Raw genomic sequence first — 19,771 nt, forward strand, 5'->3', positions numbered from 1 at the left:
ACACCTTTCCAGGATCTGTTTCCCTATCTGCTCCTTGATGTCCCTGTTACTATTGGGATAACAAACACCCAGTAGTTATTGACCCCTTCCTGTTCCAAACCTCCACCCACAGAGACTCTGTAGACAATCCTTCCATGACGATCACCTTTTCTGCAGCCGTGACACTTCTTATATTCCACACATTTGTCATGTACACGCAACCCTGTAAAAGTATCAACAGCAACAGAACACACCTGGAGTCTGGTTTTGCTGTTAACAAAACACTATTTTATTAGTAACTATGTCATATAGTAACTTACACCAGGAAAAACAGAGTTAACAGTGTTATGCATATATAGGCATAAATGTATAAATCCCCAAAACTTCTTCAACAGTAGCTTATCACAAAGGGGATCCTCTTCCACGGAACTATCACCCAGGCAAGGGTAGACACACGAGTGGATTCTACAAGGTTAGCCCAATCACACACAACGTGATAGCCACTTATCCAGTTCCACGATATACGAAATAACCCCAACAGTGATTTGCCACAGGGGTGCCTTTCTTCAATGAACTACCACACCCAGAGAAAGGGTAAACACACACGTGGTACTCACAAAGGTTTCCCCCTCACCAGAGAACCCACTCCTGTGGATTAACTCCTTGATAAACACACTTTCGTATCCGAATAGAAACAAACTTATCCTCACGGGCTATGTGGAGAGAGAACAAACAGTGTCACTAGGTTTCTTCTGTTTCAAAACTTCCTCTCCTCTCCTCTCTGCAAACTTCTAGTTGCAGCAACTTGTGAGAGTCAGTTATCAATACTCTGGATCGATCTCAACTCACCCCTTTGGGCTACCGAAAGTTTAAACCAGACTGGTGTCTTCCATTGACTGAATCCATCTTGACTCTGACTGCATAAGTCTCTCTGTGTGTGTCTGTGAGAGGATCATCTGACCTTGCTTATTCAAAACAAGCCACAAGAAACCATAAACATTCATTGTCCATCAAATAACTTCACCTCTCTCTCTGTAGGAACTCAGAAGCTGGCAGCGTCCTTGCATAAATCCCAAACAAACTGTGAGCAGTGTCCGCCCCTCTCTCTCACTCTGCAACAAGCTGTTTGTGCTGTACAGCTTTCTCTTTCCCACAGGCAGGGTTCTTAAAGGCACAGTCCACAATGAATAAAACTTAACGTTCCATCACACATTGAGATACAACATCTTGCATACCGTATTTGCTATCCTTTCTGATTCTGCATCCCTAATGTTTTGATTCTTATCCTGTTGCCTGTGACTACGTCTCATCACCTCTCTGCCCTCCCTGACACCCGACTGTATGCTATCTTTACTTTTTTACCACCCGTCCTATCCTGAGTCCCTTCACTCCAGTTCCCACCCACTTTCTCAGCCACGCATTTATCTGCCAAATCATCCTGTTTCTACACTCACTGGCACATGGCACAGGCAGCGATCCAGAAATTACTACTGGGGGGGGGGGGGGGTCCTGCTTCTCAGCTTTCTACCCAGCTCACTAAAATCTCTTCACAGGACCTCATTGCCTTTCCTTCCTCTGTCATTGGTATCAATATGTACCAAGACATCCAGTTGGTCTCCCTCCCTCTCCAAAATGTTGACGTGATCTGAGATTTCCGACCCAGACACCTGGGAGGCAACATACCACCCAGATGTCCCGTTCACATCCACAGAATCTCCTATCTGTTCACTCACTGAGTCCCCTATTCCGATGTACCGGTGATAAATGAAGATAATCCCTTGAAGATCCCCTCTCATTCTTCTAAGCAGGAGGAACTGGAGTCTTCGCTCCCACACCACCAGGTTCAGGAACAGTTGTTACCCGACAACCATCAGACTCTAGAGCAGCGTGGAGAACTTCACTCTCCACAACTCTGATCTGATTCTACAACTGCAAACTCCTGCCCAAGAGTCTCCCCCCAAAACGGCGACTGTACTCTTTGCCATGGATGCTCCCTGGCCCACCGAGTTCCTCCAGCATCTTGTGTGTGGTCCTCACTTTCAGGAACTCTTTTCAACTCAAGTTTACAATATTATCTTTTCTATTTGCAAAATATATTCTTTTTTAGTTGTTTTTCAGTTTATCAGAAATTCTATTGTATTTCTTTATATTTCTTGTAAATGCCATCAAGTAAATGGAACTCAAGGTAGCATATGGCAATATATATGCACTCTGATTATAAATTCATTTTACAAATGTGAATTTCAGCAAGTATATTCCCAGCCAACTCAATCCCTCCTCAAAGGACAACCCCTTCATCTCCAAACTCACCTAGTGACCCTCCTCTGCACCACCTTCAAAGCCCGTATCACTCCCCCCAAGATGTGTAACCCCATCTGTAAAATTGACCAGAGCTGAGCACAGGGTGAACATGCCTGGTATCTCCAGCCGACCCTCGTATTCCCGGCCCAGAAGCTGGTTTTGGATGACACAGGAGTACATGCCAGAGGTGGCGTGACTCACAGCGATGATACTCTCCACTCTCAGGAGCCCTGCATCGTCCGCTACCTCTGACTCCCTGTGTGCTATGATGCGCTGGCCCGCGGCGTCCCGCCACATCACTTGCGGCCGTGGGAACCACTTCTCCGAGACGCAGCCCACCAGGATCCTGTTGCCCTCGTAGCCCACCATCTTCATCGTGGGCTGCTGTCCCATACCTGGAGGGGAGGGGTGTCAGTGGGCAATGGCGCCAGTTCAGTTTAGACAGGAGCTCACAAAGGAGTTTGCCCCCTGCATTCCCCGAATCACCATAATGACCTCTCTCATCCCGCAGACATATCAACATCTCCCTCAGTACATCTTTCTCAGTAAGCCACCAGCCCCACCGTTCCACAGCATACTGTTCCACCAACTCCCATCCCCCTCTGCACTCGCTGATTCTTTCCAAGCACCCCACTGTCCCTCTCCTTAACTTGACTCCCTCCCAAGTCCTATCCCGTCATCCCATCCTCCCTCAACTCTACTCCCCTTATCCCACCCTCCCTCTGCCCCTCCCCTCGTTCTCCCTCTCCCCTCATCCCGCCCTCCCTCCCAACTCTCATCCCCTTATTCCACCCTACCTCATTTGCTCCCCTCCCCTTATCTTGCCCTCCAACACCCCTCCCCCAACCTGTCCTCCTTCTCCCCTCATCCCTCACTCCCACTTCCTCCCCAAAACTCTCCCTCTCCCCTCATTCCGCCCCTCCCAGTATCCTACCCTCCCTCTAACCCCTCAAACCCTCCTGTTCCCCTCGCACCTTTTTCAGGTCTTCTACATTCCTCCTGCCCACTCTGAAACCCTGGTAGTCTGCAATTGTTCTTCCCCTCTGGTAGTCTCCCCTCCCCCCTCAGCTAACCTCCCGCTGCCTGCACTGTCCTGCCTCCACTGGGACAAAGTACCCTCTCGGTCCTCTGCAAACCGTGCCCTCCGTTAAACCCCCCCCCCCCCAGCCCATTTCCCGCTGTCCGGTGACACCCTCACTCACTGGCAACTTGCAGCTGCAGAGAGCCCTCCTCATCCAGAGCCTGGGAGACCACGAAGCACTTGTAGCGTCCCGCATCGCGCACGGTCACCTTCTTCAGCAGCAGGGAGACGTTCCCGTGGGGAAAGGAGTCCTTGAACAGCTCCGTCCTCCCGGAGTACTGTGCTAACTGGGACCCAGGACTGTCCTGCCCCTTCCGGTACAGGTGCACCACCTTGGACCAATCCTCCCGGAACCAGCGCACCTCCATCTCCACAGGGACCTCGGTCGGAACCAGCTGGCAACCCAACACAGCATCCTGGCCTACCTCAGCCACGACAGGCTTGCTCGGAGTGACCACGATAAACTCCCCTGGGGACGTGCAGGTAAAACACAGTCAGAGTGTCGACAGTAAACCTCTCAGACACTTTATAGAGATAGAATTATCATCACTGACTTAAACTGCATGTAATTTATTGTATTCTGGCAGCAGAGGCGTTAAATTAATTAGTGTGGTTGGTGCTGCCCTCTAGTGTTTCAAAACACAAAAATACACCTGCAGATGCTGTGGATCAAAAGTTACATACACAACACTGGAAGAACTCAGCAAGTCAGGCAGCATTCGTGAGAAAAGAGTAGCCAACTTTTCGGCCCAAGACCCTTCATCAGGAATGGGGGGAAGAGAGGGCCGAAGACCAGAAATAGAGATAGGGGAGGGGGAAGGGCTAGAGGCGCCAGGTGGAGAACCAATCAGAGGAAAGATAAAGGGGGGGGGGGAATAAGCATGAAATAACTGTAGAGATAGGGGAACAGAAAGTTGAAAGGGGAGAGAGGCAGAGAGGGACCTGGGATAGGGGGAGGGTATTACCGGAAATTGGAGAATTCAATGTTCATACCACCAGGCTGGAGGCTACCCAGACGGTAGATGAGGTGTTGCTCCTCCAACCTGAGTTTGACCTCATCATGGCAGTAGAGGAGGCCATGTATGGACATATCTAGATGGGAATGAGAGGCAGAGATGAAGTGGGTGTCAACCGGGAGATCCTGTCTGTTGTGGCGGACGGAGCGAAGGTGCTAAACGAAGTGGTCCCCCAATCTGCGTCGGGTCTCGCTGATGTAGAGGAGGCCGCACCGGGAACACCGGATGCAATAGACAATGCCAGCAGACTCGCAGGTGAAGTGTTGCCTCACCTGGAAGGACTGTCTGGGGCCTGGAATGGTGGTAAGGGGGGGGAAGTGTGGGGACAGGTGTAGCATTTGCACTTACAGGGATAAGTGCCAGGTGGGTGTTCTGTGGGGAGGGACGTGTGGACCAGGCAGTCGCGGAGGGAGCGATCCCTGCGAAAAGCTGAGAGGGGTAGGGAGGAAAAGATGTGCTGGGCGGTGGGGTCCTGTTGAAGGTGGCAGAAGTTGTGGAAGATAATGTGTTGGATCTGGAGGGTGGTGGGGTGGTAGGTGAGGACAAGGGGAACCCTGTCCCTGTTGTGGTGACGGGAGGATGGGGTGAGGGCCGAAGTGCGGGAAGTGGAGGAGATGCGGGTGAGGGCATCTTTGATGACGCCAGAAAGGAAACCACGAAACCCACAAACCCACTGACTCCCATAACTATCTTGACTATACCTCTTCCCACCCTGCCCAATGCAAAAATGCCATTCCCTATTCCCAGTTCCTCCGTCTCCGCTGCACCTGCTCCCAGGATGAGGCTTTCCATTCCAGGACTTCTCAAATGTCCTCTTTCTTTCAGGATTGTGGCTTCCCTTCTGGCGTCATCAAAGATGCCCTCACCCGCATCTCCTCCACTTCCCGCACTTCAGCCCTTAACCCATCCTCCCGTCACCACAACAGGGACAGGGTTCCCCTTGTCCTCACCTACCACCCCACCAGCCTCCGGATCCAACACATTATACTCCGCAACTTCCGCCACCTTCAACAGGACCCCACCACCCAGCACATCTTTCCCTCCCTACCCCTCTCAGCTTTTCGCAGGGATCATTCCCTCCGCGACTGCCTGGTCCACACGTCCCTCCCCACAGAACTCCCACCTGGCACTTAACCCTGCAAGCGCAAATGCTACACCTATCCCCACACCTCCCCCCTTACCACCATTCCGGGCCCCAGACAGTCCTTCCAGGTGAGGCAACACTTCACCTGCGAGTCTGCTGGAGTTGTCTATTGCATCCGGTGCTCCCAGTGCGGCCTCCTCTACATCGGCGAGACCCAACACAGATTGGGGGACCACTTCGTCGAGCACCTCCGCTCCGTCCGTCACAATAGACAGGACCTCCCGGTTGCCACCCACTTCAACTCTGCCTCTCATTCCCATCTAGATATGTCCATACATGGCCTCCTCTACTGCCATGATGAGGCCAAACTCAGGTTGGAGGAGCAACACCTCATCTACTGTCTGGGTAGCCTGCAGCCTGGTGGTATGAACATTGAATTCTCCAATTTCCAGTAATTCCCTCCCTCTCCCCCTATCCCAGGTCCCTCTCTGCCTCTCTCCCCTTTCAACTTTTTGCTCCTTGATCTCTACAGTTCTTTCATGCTTATCCTCTCCCCCCTTTATCTTTCCTCTGATTGGTTTTTCACCTGGCGCCTCTAGCCCTTCCCCCTCACCATCTCTATTACTGGGCTTTGGCCCTCTCTTCTCCCCCCATTCCTGATGAAGGGTCTCGGCCCGAAACCATATAACAATCACAGCACAGAAACAGGCCATCTCGGCCCTCCTAGTCCGTGCCGAACTCTTAATCTCACCTAGTCCCACCTACCCGCATTCAGCCCATAACCCTCCACTCCTTTCCTGTCCACATACCCATCCAATTTTACCTTAAATGACACAACAATGAAACGTTGGCTACTCTCTTCTCACGGATGCTGCCTGACGCCCTCTAGTGTTTGCTTGGCGGAAGACAAGCTGGATTGTGTTTGTGGATCCACAAGTGAGTGATCATCCGCTGTCAGCTTCTTCTTGCCGACAACATCCTGTGCATCATCAAACTACAGGGCATGACATTCAGGGGCCTGGGTTAGATTATATTTTTGTGAAACTGCATGTTTACTGCTGTCTCATATGTGCCGAATATGCCTTGTGCTTGTCTGACTATTGGGACCGTGGCTTGCACCTCGACCCCCAGAGGAACACTGTTCCGTTCGGCTGTATTCATGTGTGGTTCAATAATAACTAAACTTGAAAAAGGGTATATCCAACAGACATAGGCACACGGGCCTCTTGCCCTGCTGTATTTCTGAATAATCATTACAATATTAATTATAACATTAAAAAACTATTAAGCCATTTACCACCCGTCTGTAAGAACGGATGTCCTGCCGTTGAAGAGTGTCTAGAGGGGGTCATGAAAATTATCATAGGAATTAAAGGGTTAAAAACCAAGGAGCTTTGATGGCTCTGGGCCTGTACGTGTTGGAGAAGGGATCTCATCAAAGCCTATCAATATTGAAAGGCCGGGCGGGATACAGTGGAGGTGGAGAGGAGAGGGCCAGAGAACACAACTCAGAACAGAAGGACACCACTTTAGAACAAAGACGAGGAGCAATTTCTTTAGCAGAGGGTGGAGAATCTGTGGAATTTGTTTCCCTGGGCAGCTGTGGAGGCCGAGTTGCTGGGTATATTTAAAGCAGAGGTTGGTCAGTTCTCGATTAATCAGGGGTCAAAGGTCTCGGGGAGAAGGCAGGAGAATGGGGTTGAGAGGATTAATAAATCAGCCATTGGGCTAGAGGATCATCGGGGTTTCTCTTCCACCCTTCCACCTTCATCAGGAGCGCTGCAGCCACAGGGCCCTCAGCATTGTCAATGATCCCTTACCCCCAGGCAGGAGGTACTGCAGCATCAGGTTGGGCAACAGCTTCTTCCCCCAGGCTGAGAAATGCCAGCAGCGTTACACTGTTTACTTTCCATCTGGCATCGGGAATGCCTGGCATTATTTCTTCATTTAATAGGGGTAATATTAATTATGTGTTGTGTATCTGAGTTATGTGTATTGTGTACCTTGGTCCGGAGGGACATTGCTTCATTTGGCCGTATACATGTGTACGGTTGTGAATTATCTGTATTTTGCCCTTTGGTACGGAGGAACATTGTCTTGTTTAGCTGTATACATGTGTACAGTTGTACGTGAGTTATCTGTACTGTATTGTGTATCCTGGTCCGGAGGAATGTTGTCTTGTTTGGCTGTATACCTGTGTACATTTGTATGTGAGTTATCTGTACTGTATTGTGTATCCTGGTCCGGAGGAACGTTGTCTTGTTTGGCTGTATACCTGTGTACAGTTGTATGTGAGTTATCTGTACTGTATTGTGTATCCTGGTCCGGAGGAATGTTGTCTTGTTTGGCTGTATACGTGTGTACGGTTGCATGTGAGCTGTGCGTACTGCATTGTGCACCTTGGTACGGAGGAACATTGTCTCGTTTGGCTGTATACATGTGTATGGTTACGGTTGTATGACAATAAGCTACACTTGAACATGAATGGTGGAGATGACCTGATGGATGGAATAGCCTTATTCTGCTCCAACACCTTGTACACTAACCGTGACGCTGGTCACCTCGATCACTGATTTCCAAAACCCAACCGTCTCCGCCAATGCCACGAGATTCATAAGGCCGTAAGACAAAGGAGCAGAAGTCGGCCATTCGGCCCATCGAGTCTGCTCTGCCATTTCATCATGAGCTGATCCAATCTCCCCTTTAGTCCCATTCCCCCGCCTTCTCACCATAACCTTTGATGCCCTGACCACTCAGATACCTATCAATCTCTGCCTTAAATACACCCAATGACTTGGCCTCCACTGCCGCCCGTGGCAACAAATTCCATAGATTCACCACCCTCTGGCTAAAAAAGTTATTCATCACTCAATGTTTAGTAAGTGTAAAGCACCAAGGCTGCAGGTTCCACACTGTCCGCCCAGGACATCCCAATCGGAAGCATTGTCCCAAGGAGTTGGGGCGGGGGAACCCAGGAACACAGCACTGTCTTACCAAGAGACGTGGTGACCAGCAGGAGGAGAATCGCTGAAAGATATTGCCACTTCATCGCTCGACTATACCCAGTCATCGAGAATCCCACAGCAACGTTCACGGGAACCTGAAATAACATTCCACCCGTGGTCAGACAAAAGTCCAGGGCACCATCCAGACAGAGAGCATCGTCCATCCCCCAGAGGGGCAAGTGGCAGATCCCACCCCCAAACAGTCGCCCAGTTCATGGTGCTGAGAGTGGATTTAATCTGCATTAAGGATTTGGAGCTGGATGTAGATAAAATCCAGATCATTCGGGAGGCTGAGGGGCGATGGACAGGACATATAGAGAGATGGTTACACACAAGGTGCAGGACACTGGGTGACAGTCAGGAAGGGGAAAGGGGGGTAAACAGCCAATGTAGAGTATCCCTGTGGTCATCCCCTCAACAACAGGTACACCACTTTGGATACTGCTGGGGGAGGAGGGAATGACCTAGCAGAGGAAAGTCACAGCGGTCGGGTCTCTGCCAACCAGAAGGAAGTGGGGGAGAAGAGGCGAATTGTGGTGATCGAAGATTCGTTAGTTAGAGGAACAGAACGGAGGCTCTGTGGATAAGAACGAGACTATCAGATGGTATGTCGCTTACCAGCTGCCACAGTTCAGAACTTCTCAGATCAGGTCCTCAGAATTCTTAAGTGGGAGGGTGAACAACCAGAGGTCGTGATCCACATAGGTACCAATGACGCAGGTAGAAGAGTGACAAGGTTCTGCAAACAACGTTCAGGGAGTTAAAGGATAGGACCTGTTGTGATTTCAGGATTGCTACATGCTAGTGAGGCCAGAAATAGGAAGATTATACAGTTTAATACGTGGCTAAGGAACTGGTGTTAGAGGGAGGGCATAAGATTTTTTTGATCATTGGGGTCTCTTCCAGGGAAGGTGGGACCCGTACAGAAGAGATGGTTTACACCTGGACTGGAAGTAGACTAATATTCCAGCAGGAAGGTTTGCTGATTCTGTACAGGGGTGGGGGGGGGGGGGGTGGTGGTGCCGTGGAGGAATTAAATTTGTAGTGGGATGGGAGCCAGAGTGTCAGAACAGGTAGTTGAGAGGTTGTGGAGACAGATGTCAGGAATCAAAAGGTTGAGCATGGTTCAACTGATGTCCTGAGTTGCATATATTTCAATGCAGGAAGTGTCGTAGGAAAGGGAGATGAGCTCAGGGCATGGATCAACACCTGGAATTATATATCATAGCCATTAGTGAGACTTGGCTGCAGGGAGGACAGGACTGGCAACTCAATATTGTGGGGTTCGCTTGTTTTTCATGTGACAGAGCGGGAGGAATTAAAGGAGGAAGGGTGACATTACTAGACAGTGAAAATGTCACAGCAGTTCTCAGTCTGGATGGACTGGAGAACTCGTCTAGTGAGGCGTTACAGGTGGAACTGAGGAATAAGAAAGGTATGACCATGTTAATGGGGCTATATTACAGACCACCCAACAGTCCGAGGGTTTTAAGGGAACAAATTTGCAGAGAGATCACAGACTGTTGCAATAAACATAAGGTTATGATAGTAGGTGATTTTAACTTTCTTCACATTGCCTGGGACTCCCATACTGTAAAAAGACTGGATGGGATGAAGTTTGACAAATACGTTCAGGAACATTTCCTTAATCAGTACAGTCCCAATGAGGGACAGTGTGACACTGAATCTGCTATTAGGGAAACAGTCAGGCAGGTGACAGAAGTTTGTGTTGGGAACACTTGGTACCTGGTGATTGGGCGATCAATGAAAGGAGTGCGTAAAATGAGTTACCCTTCAATCAGGACCACCGTTCAGATTTAAAAGGCAGTGCAATGCCACAGTTTCTCTGATTTGGGCGGTGACGAGTCAACGAGAGAGATTGATTACAAAAGGTGATAAATATAATGTGAATACACGCAGAGCGGCGTTCTTTTGTGTGTGCCAGTTTCAGAGTGGTTTTGGCGAGATCAGGCTTGGGTGAGGTAACATATCCTTTGCTTCCCTCTTTCTGTTCTTATTTGTTCATCCCTGTGTTAGGGCACAGCAGTGCAGTGAGATTGGCTGTAGGGCCCGTGTTTTGTACTGTGTGTGGGATATCTCTGAGACCTCCAATCCCTCAGATAAACACATCTGCACTAAGCTGAAGCTGCTGATAGAACCTGTAAAGGAACCGGAGCTGCAGCTCGATGACTTCCAATTCATTTAGAAAACTGTGGAGGTGACAGAAAGAAGCTTCAGAAGGTAGTTACCCCTAGATTACAGGAGACAGGTAACTGGGTGACAAGTCAGGAGGAGCAGAAATGCACAGCCACTGCAGAGTACACCTGTGGGCCATTCCCCTCAATAAGGATACAGCTTTAGATATTGTTGCAGGGTACGACCTACTGGGGGGGGAGGTCATAGTGACATGGTCTCTGGCACTGAGTCTGATACTGTGGCTCAGAAGATAAGAGAGGTGAAGAGGACTGCAGTGTTGATAGGAGATTGCATAGTCAGATGAACAGAGATGAGCTTCTGTGATATGTTGCCTATCTGGTGCCAGGATCAGGGATGTCTCAGATCAGGTCCATGATATTCTCAAAGGCGAGGGTGAGCAGGGAATCACGGGTTTGCGTCTCTGGTGGACTGCGTCCTCTCCAGGGCGCAAGTCTGGGTGGGAAGATTTGGAGAACCGGTTGTTGCCCGTGCAGCGGGTTCCCCCTCTCCATGTCACTGAAGGAGTTCAAGGGAAGGGCAAGCACCGATACAGCTTGGCACCAGTGTCATCACAGGGGTTGTCAGAGTGAAGTTGTAAACAACATCAAACTGCCTTAGGGACCCCAGTTCTGGATCTCTTCCTCGGTGTTTACTCCCGAAGTATTTCCCATGGGTGGGTATGGCCACGTGGCAGCGGAGGTTTAAAATCAGAGTTTTCCTTCTCCTGGACAGGCTGCTGTCCAAGACTGATGAGCCCAATCTGCCCGAAAAGCCAAAGGAAGGGCACAGAATAGAGCAAAAATTAGTGGGAGGTTAGAGGATTGAAAAGCTTTTAAAAACCAACAGACAGCAATTTAAAAAAGTCATTAAGGAAAAGATGGAATACGAAAGTAAGCTAGCCAATTATATTAAAGAGGATACCAAAAGTTTCTTCAGATACATAAAATGTAAAAGAGAAGCGAGAGTGGATATCTGACCGCTAGAAAACAAGCCTGAAGAGGTAGTAATGGGGGACAAGGAAATGGCAGATGAACTGAAGAAGCATTTTGCATCAGTCTTCACTGTGGAAGACACTAGCAGTATGATCAAAGTTCCAGGTGTCAGGGCAACATGAAGTGTGGGAAGCGTGGGAGGCATGGGAGAAGACTCTTGGGAAAGTAAAGGTATGAAGTTAGATGGGTCACCTGGGCCAGATGGTGCACACCCCATGATTCTGAAAGAGTGGCTGAAGAGATTGTGGAGGCATTAGTAATGATCTTTCAAGAACCACTAGATTCTGGAATGGTTCCAGAAGACTGGAAAATTGCAAAATGTCATTCCACTCATCCAGAAGGGAGGGAGGCAGAAGGAAGGAAATTAAAGTCCAGTTAGTCTTACCTTAACAGTTGGGAAGATGTTGGATCTGATTGTTAAGGATGAGGTCTCAGGATACTTGGAGGCACATGATAAAATAGGCTGTAGTCAGCATGGTTTCCTCAAGGGAAAAACTCGCCTGACAAACTTGTTGGAATTATTTGAAGAAGTAAGCAGGATAGACAAAGGAGAATTGGTTGATTTCGCGTACCTGGATTTTCAGAAGACACCTGACAAGGTGCCACACATGAGGCTGCTTCACAAGCTCCGAGCCTGTGGCATTACAGGAGAGATTCCAGCATGGATAGAGCAGTAGCTGACTGGCAGGAGGCAAAGAGTGAGAATAAAGGGGGCTTTACTGACTGGCTGCTGGTGATAATGGTGTTCCACAGGGTCTATGTTGTGATCGATTCTTTTTACATGATTTGCCTGTGATTTGGATGATGGAATTGATGGCCTTCTAGCAAAGTTTATAGATGATATGAAGGCAGGTCATTTTGAGGAAATAGGGGTGGCTTCAGGTAGACTTAGACAGATTAGGAGAATGGTCAAAGAAATGGCAGATGAAATACCGTGTTGGAAAGTGTATGGTCATGCACTTTGGTGAACTATTTTCTAAATGGAGAGAAAATACAAAAATCTCAGCTTCAAAGGGACTTGGGAGTCCTGTGCATGATTCCCTAAGGATTAATGTGCAGATTAAGTGGGTGGTGAGGATCGCAATTGTGACATTAGCATTCATTTCAAAATGACTAGAACATAAAAGAAAGGATGTAATGTTGAGACTTTATAAAGCACTGGTGAGAGCATTGTGAGCAGTTTTCGGTCCCTTCTCTGAGACGGGATGTGCTGAAACTGGAGAGGGTTCAAAGGAGATTCATGAAAATGATTCCAAGATTGATTGGCTTGTCATATGAAGACTGTTTGATGGCTCTGGGCCTGTATTCACTAGATCTGAAGAATAAAGGGTGATATAATTGAAACCTATCAAATGTTGAAAGGCCTTTATAGAGTGAATGTCGAAAGGATGTTTCCCACGATGGGGGAGTCTAAGGCCAGAGGGCACAGCCTCAAAATAGAGGGGCGTCCTTTTTAGAATGGCGATGAGAAGGAATTTCTTCAGCCAAAAAGTACAGAATCTGCGGAATTCATTGTCAGAGGACTCTGTGAAGGCCAAGTCTATGTATATTTAAGACATAAATATAAAAATTGACTGATTCTTGATTGGTCAGGGCTTGAAGGGATACGGAGAGAAAGCAGGAGACTGAAGCTGAGGAAGAATCAGTCATGATGGAGCAGATTCAAGGGCCCAAATAGCCTAATTCTGTTTCTATATCTTAAGGTGTTAAATAGTGTCTTCCTAAGTGAAGATTAATGCAAAATACATATTCAATTCCTCTGCCATTTCCTTGCCCCCATTACTACCTCTCCAGCAACATTTTCCAGTGGTCCGATATCCACACTGAACTCTTTTGCACTTTATGTATCTGAAGACACTTCGGGTATCCATTTTAATATTATTGGCCTGCCTTCTATCCTATTCCATCTTTACCTCAATGACTTTTTTAGTTGCTCTCTGTTGGTTTTTAAAAGCTTCCCATGAATTTTACTCTACTGTATGCAGTCTCTTCGGCTTTTATGTTGGCTTTGACTTCTCTTCTTACCCACAGTTGTGTCATCATTCCTTTTGAATACTTCTTCCTCTTTGGGATGTATCTATCCTATGCCTTCCGAATTGCTTCCAGAAATTCCAGCCATTGCTACTCTGCCATCATTCCCGCCAGTGTTTTCTTTCCAATCAATTGTGGCCAACTCCTCTCTCATACCTCTGTAATTCCCTTTACTCCACTGTAATACTGATACATCTGATACATCTCAAATTTCAGGGTGAATTCGATCATATAATGATCACTTTCTCCTCAGGGTTCTTCTACCTTAAGCTCCCTAATCAATTCTGGTTCATTGCACAACACCCAATCCAGAATAGCTGATCCCTGGTGGGCTCAACCACCAGCCGCTCTAAAAATCCATCACATAGGCATCCTAGAAAATTCCCCCCCCCCCCCCGCTCCCCCCGGGATCCAGAACCAACCTGATTTTCTCAATGTACTTGAATATTTAATTCGCCCAACACTATTGCCCTTACATTGCCCTTTTGGCATGTATGTTCCATCTCCTATTGTAATCTGTAGGCCACATCCTTACTACTGTTTGGGGGTGTGTATACAACTCCCTTCAGGGTCTTTTTACCCTTTCAATTCATAAGCTCTATCCATAATGATTCAACACCTTGGGTTCTATGTCACCTCTTTCTAATGATTAGATTTCATTTTTTACCAACAGAGCAACGCCACCCACTCTGCCTTCCTACCTGTCCTTTCAATACAATCTGTATCCTTGGACAATAAGCTCCCAGCTATAATCTTCTTTCAGCCGTGATTCAGTGATGCCAACATCATACATGCCAATCTGTAACTGTGCTGCAAGTTCATCTGCTTTATTCCGTATCCTGCATACATTCAAATATAACACATTCAGTCCTGTATTAACGCTTTTCGGTTTACCGTACCATGCTCAACCTTTTGATTCCAAACTTTGTCTGAGGTCTTACCATCATCTGCCTCCACATCTTCAGTCCTGTATTCAACCTTTACATTGCAATTCATCCTATGGACTGCAATTTTACCCTATCACCAGCCACTTGTTGCTCAATCAGGAGATGCACAGCCCGACAGCACGGACCCTTCGGTCCATCGCTGTTTGCTGGCCCATGTATTACTTACACTCGCCTATTTACACTCATTCTCTCGGAATTGCGACATTACACATTCACCGGCGGATCTCAGTATTGCTTCCACCATCACCCTCCCCACCCGTGGCTGGACTGGATCCGACAGGACGCCCAATCGCGGAACCCGGCCCATGTAGGAAATTGCTGATGCCCTCGGCTCACCTGCTCCACGGTCAGTGAGTCTCGGAGGCAGAGGGAAGATTTCGAGCCGGCCCCGGGTGTTCTGGGTTCCGTTCACCGGGGGTAATGCATTGTACGCAGTAACAAGATGGTGTCGGGGGTGCAGTGGGTAACTCCGACTGCAGATCACGGAAAGACTGACATACCGGGCAGGTGTGGACCCATGACATTTCCAGCAACCTCTCCCCACCCATCCCGGTACAGTGATCGACTCTCCGGCGGGGAGACGGGTCACTAGCCCAGGCCGCGCTCCTTCCGCGGGCCGTCCCACGTTTCCCAAATCCCGCTGAAACATTTCCCAGCCGACACCCGAAGGTTCGGGACACTTACCCGAGATGCTAAAGGGTCAGCACCAGCCACTGCCCCCCACCACAGCTCCGGGGGTCTACCCCTTGATACTTTCACTTTGGAACAAGATCGGGAACAAGCACAACAGAGCGGCCGAGCCCTCTCTGTCACTCACGCCCAACGTCACAGCACTAAACTCCGCCCCTAGACCCTCTCCGTTGCAAAGTTCAAATTTTCCCTTTTTTCCTCGATGCCGCTGGCGTTTCGGGCGGCAGTGAGGCTCCTCCCTCCATCTCTGGCGGTGTTCAGGGCTTCCCTCATCGTGTCAGGGTGGAGACTCGGGGAGGGAGGGGGAGAGAGGAGAGGTCTGGTACAGTGTTGTTTTACAGGTCAGGGTTGTTAGTCCTGAGCTGAACTCCCGAAACTGGATAACCGGTAGTCTGGCCTGTGGACCTGTTCGGTGTGGGCGACATGCACGCAAGTGAATGAGACAGTCGAGGTGGTGCTGGGTTAATGGGCGGAGGTTGGTCAGCCCTACCGCTTGAGCAAGACAATTGTCCTTGAGTCTATAAAGTCACCTGGCAGCCTCCTTCGCTCAGGGAAATCAGTGCCACTCTGTCCAGTCTCTCAACAGAACTCAAACCCTCTTGTCCAGGCAACATCTTTGTGAATCCCTTCTGGATTAATTCACGTTTGACCTACTGTGTGGTAAACAGCCTGAGAGATAGTCACATGCGAGAGGAACTAAACAGTTACAAGGACGTAAGCAAATGGTCCAAATGTCCACCATGGTATCATAACAAGTAGCTGATTCCTCTCAGGAGAGAATCTAGAACAGGGAGAAGTTGTTTAAAAGTGACAGGATGTCCATTTCACAGAGCCAAGCTTCACATTCCGTCATGAGCAGGGGGACGGTATGATTGTGGAGGCCAAGTCATTGACTATATTTAAAGTGAAAATTGATAGATTCCTTTCTTCCTTCTTTAAAACCTCCAAGATGGTGGCCTCTCTGGTGAATGGTATCTGTTACTTGTTCAGTAGGGATCCGTGCACAATCCTGGTTTGATGGAGGCAGACGTGAGAGCGTGGAGGAACATCTGGAGAAACTTCTGAAATGCCCACTTCGCTGCCGCTGCTACTGTGCGGTCCGGAATCTCCGGAGGAGTGGGCCTCCGAGACCTCGGCTTTGCTTGTTTCGGCGGCCGGGTCGAGGTCGAAGGGGCTCGGGCGGCTGTATCGCAGGGGCTGGTCGGAGGCTCGAAGTTTTCGGACGGACTCAGAGTCTGCCGTCATCGGGTACTTCCAAAGGCATCAGTTGTCAGTGCCTGGAAGTTTATGGCAGGGAGAGTTTCTCCCTTTTTGCTGCCTGAGATCGGGGACTATTGGAGTCGATCGGGACTTGAGACTTTTTTTTACAGGTGCCCATGGTCTGCTTTTATCAAATTACGGTATTGCTTTGCACTGCTGTAACTATATGTTATAATTACGTGGTTTTGTCAGTGTGAGTCTTTGGTTTGTCCTTTTTTTTGTGATATCACTCTGGAGGAACATTGTATCATTTCTTAATGCACGCATGCATTTCTAAATGACAATAAATGAGGACTAAGTGTCCTCATAATCTAATCTAATCTAAAAAAAAAAATCCTGTCCACTGCACTGCCTTCATCACTGGACAATCCTGAATTCGCCCCTTTCTGAGAAACCTACCAGCCACCTTCCTCCATGCAGCTCCCCTCATTCAATATCATCTCCCGTTCGCTGCTTTTGTCTTCATTACGTCCTGACATCTCTACCCCACAAGCCTTGACTGGATCCCTCGATCATCTTCTGTCCTGCTCACACCTCACACATGCCTCAAATTCACTAACCAGTCAGCAGGCGACATCTAAACCTGTTTGGGGACAGACACAGGGCTGTAAACGAGGGGAAAAGTTATTTTTTGGACATACGAGTTTGAATAATCCTGTGTTCAGAATTGATATGCATGAAACAGGCATTTGTAGGGAGTTCATTTGTCAAGATATTTTAACCAGATTGTGGATTGACACAGGACAGTGGAATTAGTGTGGGGACTGTCACAGGGCTGTGGGGAGTGAGCGGAACAGTGGGATTAGTTAGGATTGTCACAGGGCCTTGGGGAGTGAGCGGAACAGTGGAATTAGTGAGGGAACTGACACAGGACTGTGGGGAGAGAGTGGGACAGTAGGATTAGTGTGGGGACTGACACAGGACTGTGGGGAGAGAGTGGAACAGTGGGATTAGTGTGGGGACTGGCACAGGACTGTGGGGAGAGAGTGGGACAGTGAGATCAGTGTGAGGACTGACACAGGACTGTGGGGAGAGAGTGGGACAGTAGGATTAGTGTGGGGACTGACACAGGACTGTGGGGAGAGAGTGGGACAGTGGGATTAGTGTGAGGACTGACACATGGCTGTGGGGAGAGTGGGACAGTGAGATCAGTGTGAGGACTGACACAGGACTGTGGGGAGAGAGTGGGACAGTAGGATTAGTGTGGGGACTGACACAGGACTGTGGGGAGAGTGCAGAACAATGGGATTAGTTTGGGGTTTGGTACAGGGCTGTGGGTGTGTAGGGGTTAGAGGGGGTGATCTGATTATCACATTTTGTGAGGTATTTCTTAGGAAGAGATGTCAGATTCCAGAGGATGTGCATTTAAGGTGGGGGGGGGGTATTATATCTTTAGGAGGCAATGCCCCCTCTAAGGTGCATGCACACAAAGGAATTTAAACTGAGCACTAAAGGTTGTCACCCCCTACCTCATTACCACATTTAGTATATTTCATGATCGTGTATAATCACATTTCCTTTTCTGGTTTCTGATGTGGACATTGTTGATTACATGGAGTTCACGATGATTTGTCTGCAGATTTAGGACTGGCTTTTTATACTGTTTTTATTGAATAAATTATTCAGTGCGCATATGTTGTTGTCACGGGGCAAAAAATTTCAGAGCACACGATTTCTTCGCACACTGGTCATTAAAAAGTAGCGGGGAAATTGGTGGGAGGTTAAATTTTTACACAGAACTGGGTGTGTTCCTGGATTATCCCACCAGGAATGGTGGTGTTTAATTGGGGTTTAGATAGACAGTTGTCTACACAAAGAATGAAGGGAAATGGTTTTTGTACAGGTAGGAGGGATTAGGTTATCATCGTAGAAACATCAGACAGCAGACGGTGGAATCTGAAGTGGGGTTTCAGGACAGACATGATGGGCCGAAGTGCCTCTCCTGTGCTGTACTGGTCAATGTTTTGTATTCCCAGCCATGGCATCCACACGACACGTGCACCCAATAAGACAGGCACAATCTCCCAGTGGCCAACCATTTCAATGTGACTTCCCATCCTGATCCCAGGCCTCGCCTTCTGTCACTATGAGGCCAATCTCAGGCTGGGGGAGCAACGGCTCATATTCTGTCTGGGTAGCCTCCGGATGACAGCATGAACATGGATTTTCATTCGGGTAATTTTTTTCTCCTATTTTTTACTCTTGCCTTTTCCACCGATCACCTCAGTAACAACAGTGATCCGGAATTGATCCCTATGGTACAGGTTTCACAGGTCACAGGCTTCTAGTCTGAAAAACAAACCTCCACTCTCACCCTCTGAATCCTCCCAACGAGCTGATTTTAGAACATAGAATGATTTTAGTACGGGGGGCATGGTAGAAAGGTGGTTAGTGTTAATGCTTTACAATGTCAGTGACCTGGGTTGAATTCCTGCCACTGTCTGTAACGAGTTACAACCATCGACATTCTCCTCAGCATTGAACTCACCCTGTGGCTACGGCCTGTGGCCATTGGGCTCCTGGACCAGTTTCCCTCGCCTCAGACAATGTGCCAGTGAATCGTTACCACAGCTGTGCTTGAGTTGAAATTGATCCTCAGACTGAAAATTCAGCAAGGAATCCTGAATGGTTTGACTGCAGACAAAACAAGTGATGATTCCAGGTATTGATTGTACTTCCAGACTGTAATTTCAGCCATTTTGAAATTACTCTCCTCCAGTGCTGGGTCCTTGTTCATTCACAGCTTCCATCACACCACCGATGGCGTTCCTACCGTCAGGATCTGGTTAGATCCCAAGCCCTTAATACCAGTGATGTAACGGTCAGTAAGTCAGTGACTCTCCACCACAGTGATATGGTCAACACAAGGCATTAGAGAGTGACAGTATACACGTTGGCTCGTGAAACTCTGCCTTTCCTGTCCACCCTCTGCTGACATAGACCCTATCCCTCCACTTCTCACCCTGCATTCTCTCCAGCCCTCCACCTATTCTCATTTCCCCGGTGAAGTCAGGGAGGTGAACTTCATAACAGGCAGGCTGTGTCACTGACATATTCGGAAACAGTTTTATTCTCCCTTTCAAAGCCAGCATAAAAGGCATTGAGCTCAACTGGGAGTGAAACATCACTGCCATTCATGATGTTGGGTTCGCTTCTCAGGAAGCAACTCCTTCCAGAGCTGATGTGCAT

The 19,771-nt window shown here is 48.5% G+C and overlaps 1 protein-coding gene and 1 long non-coding RNA gene across 3 annotated transcripts; one reads left to right on the forward strand and one right to left on the reverse strand.

The window, feature by feature from the left end:
• Window positions 1-244: 244 nt before the first annotated feature.
• LOC140719554 (butyrophilin-like protein 8) lies at window positions 245-15,462 on the reverse strand. 2 transcript variants are annotated; one of them, XM_073034255.1, is made up of 5 exons: window positions 15,317-15,462; window positions 9,085-9,205; window positions 8,456-8,561; window positions 3,483-3,830; window positions 245-2,675 (listed from the first exon to the last, which is right to left on the reverse strand). In XM_073034255.1, exons 3-5 carry the CDS (start codon window positions 8,529-8,531, stop codon window positions 2,290-2,292), a joined length of 810 nt encoding a protein of 269 aa, XP_072890356.1. In that variant the 5' UTR covers window positions 8,532-8,561; window positions 9,085-9,205; window positions 15,317-15,462; the 3' UTR covers window positions 245-2,289. The 2 variants fall into 2 exon arrangements, with proteins under 2 accessions (XP_072890356.1, XP_072890362.1); XM_073034261.1 differs by lacking the exon at window positions 9,085-9,205.
• On the forward strand, window positions 14,873-18,216 carry LOC140719579 (uncharacterized). Its single transcript, XR_012096953.1, has 2 exons — window positions 14,873-14,978; window positions 16,313-18,216. It is a non-coding gene; the product is annotated as an uncharacterized lncRNA (long non-coding RNA).
• Window positions 18,217-19,771: the final 1,555 nt, after the last annotated feature.

The sequence above is a fragment of the Hemitrygon akajei genome, chromosome 2, assembly GCF_048418815.1.
Source record: "Hemitrygon akajei chromosome 2, sHemAka1.3, whole genome shotgun sequence".
NCBI lineage: Eukaryota > Metazoa > Chordata > Chondrichthyes > Myliobatiformes > Dasyatidae > Hemitrygon > Hemitrygon akajei.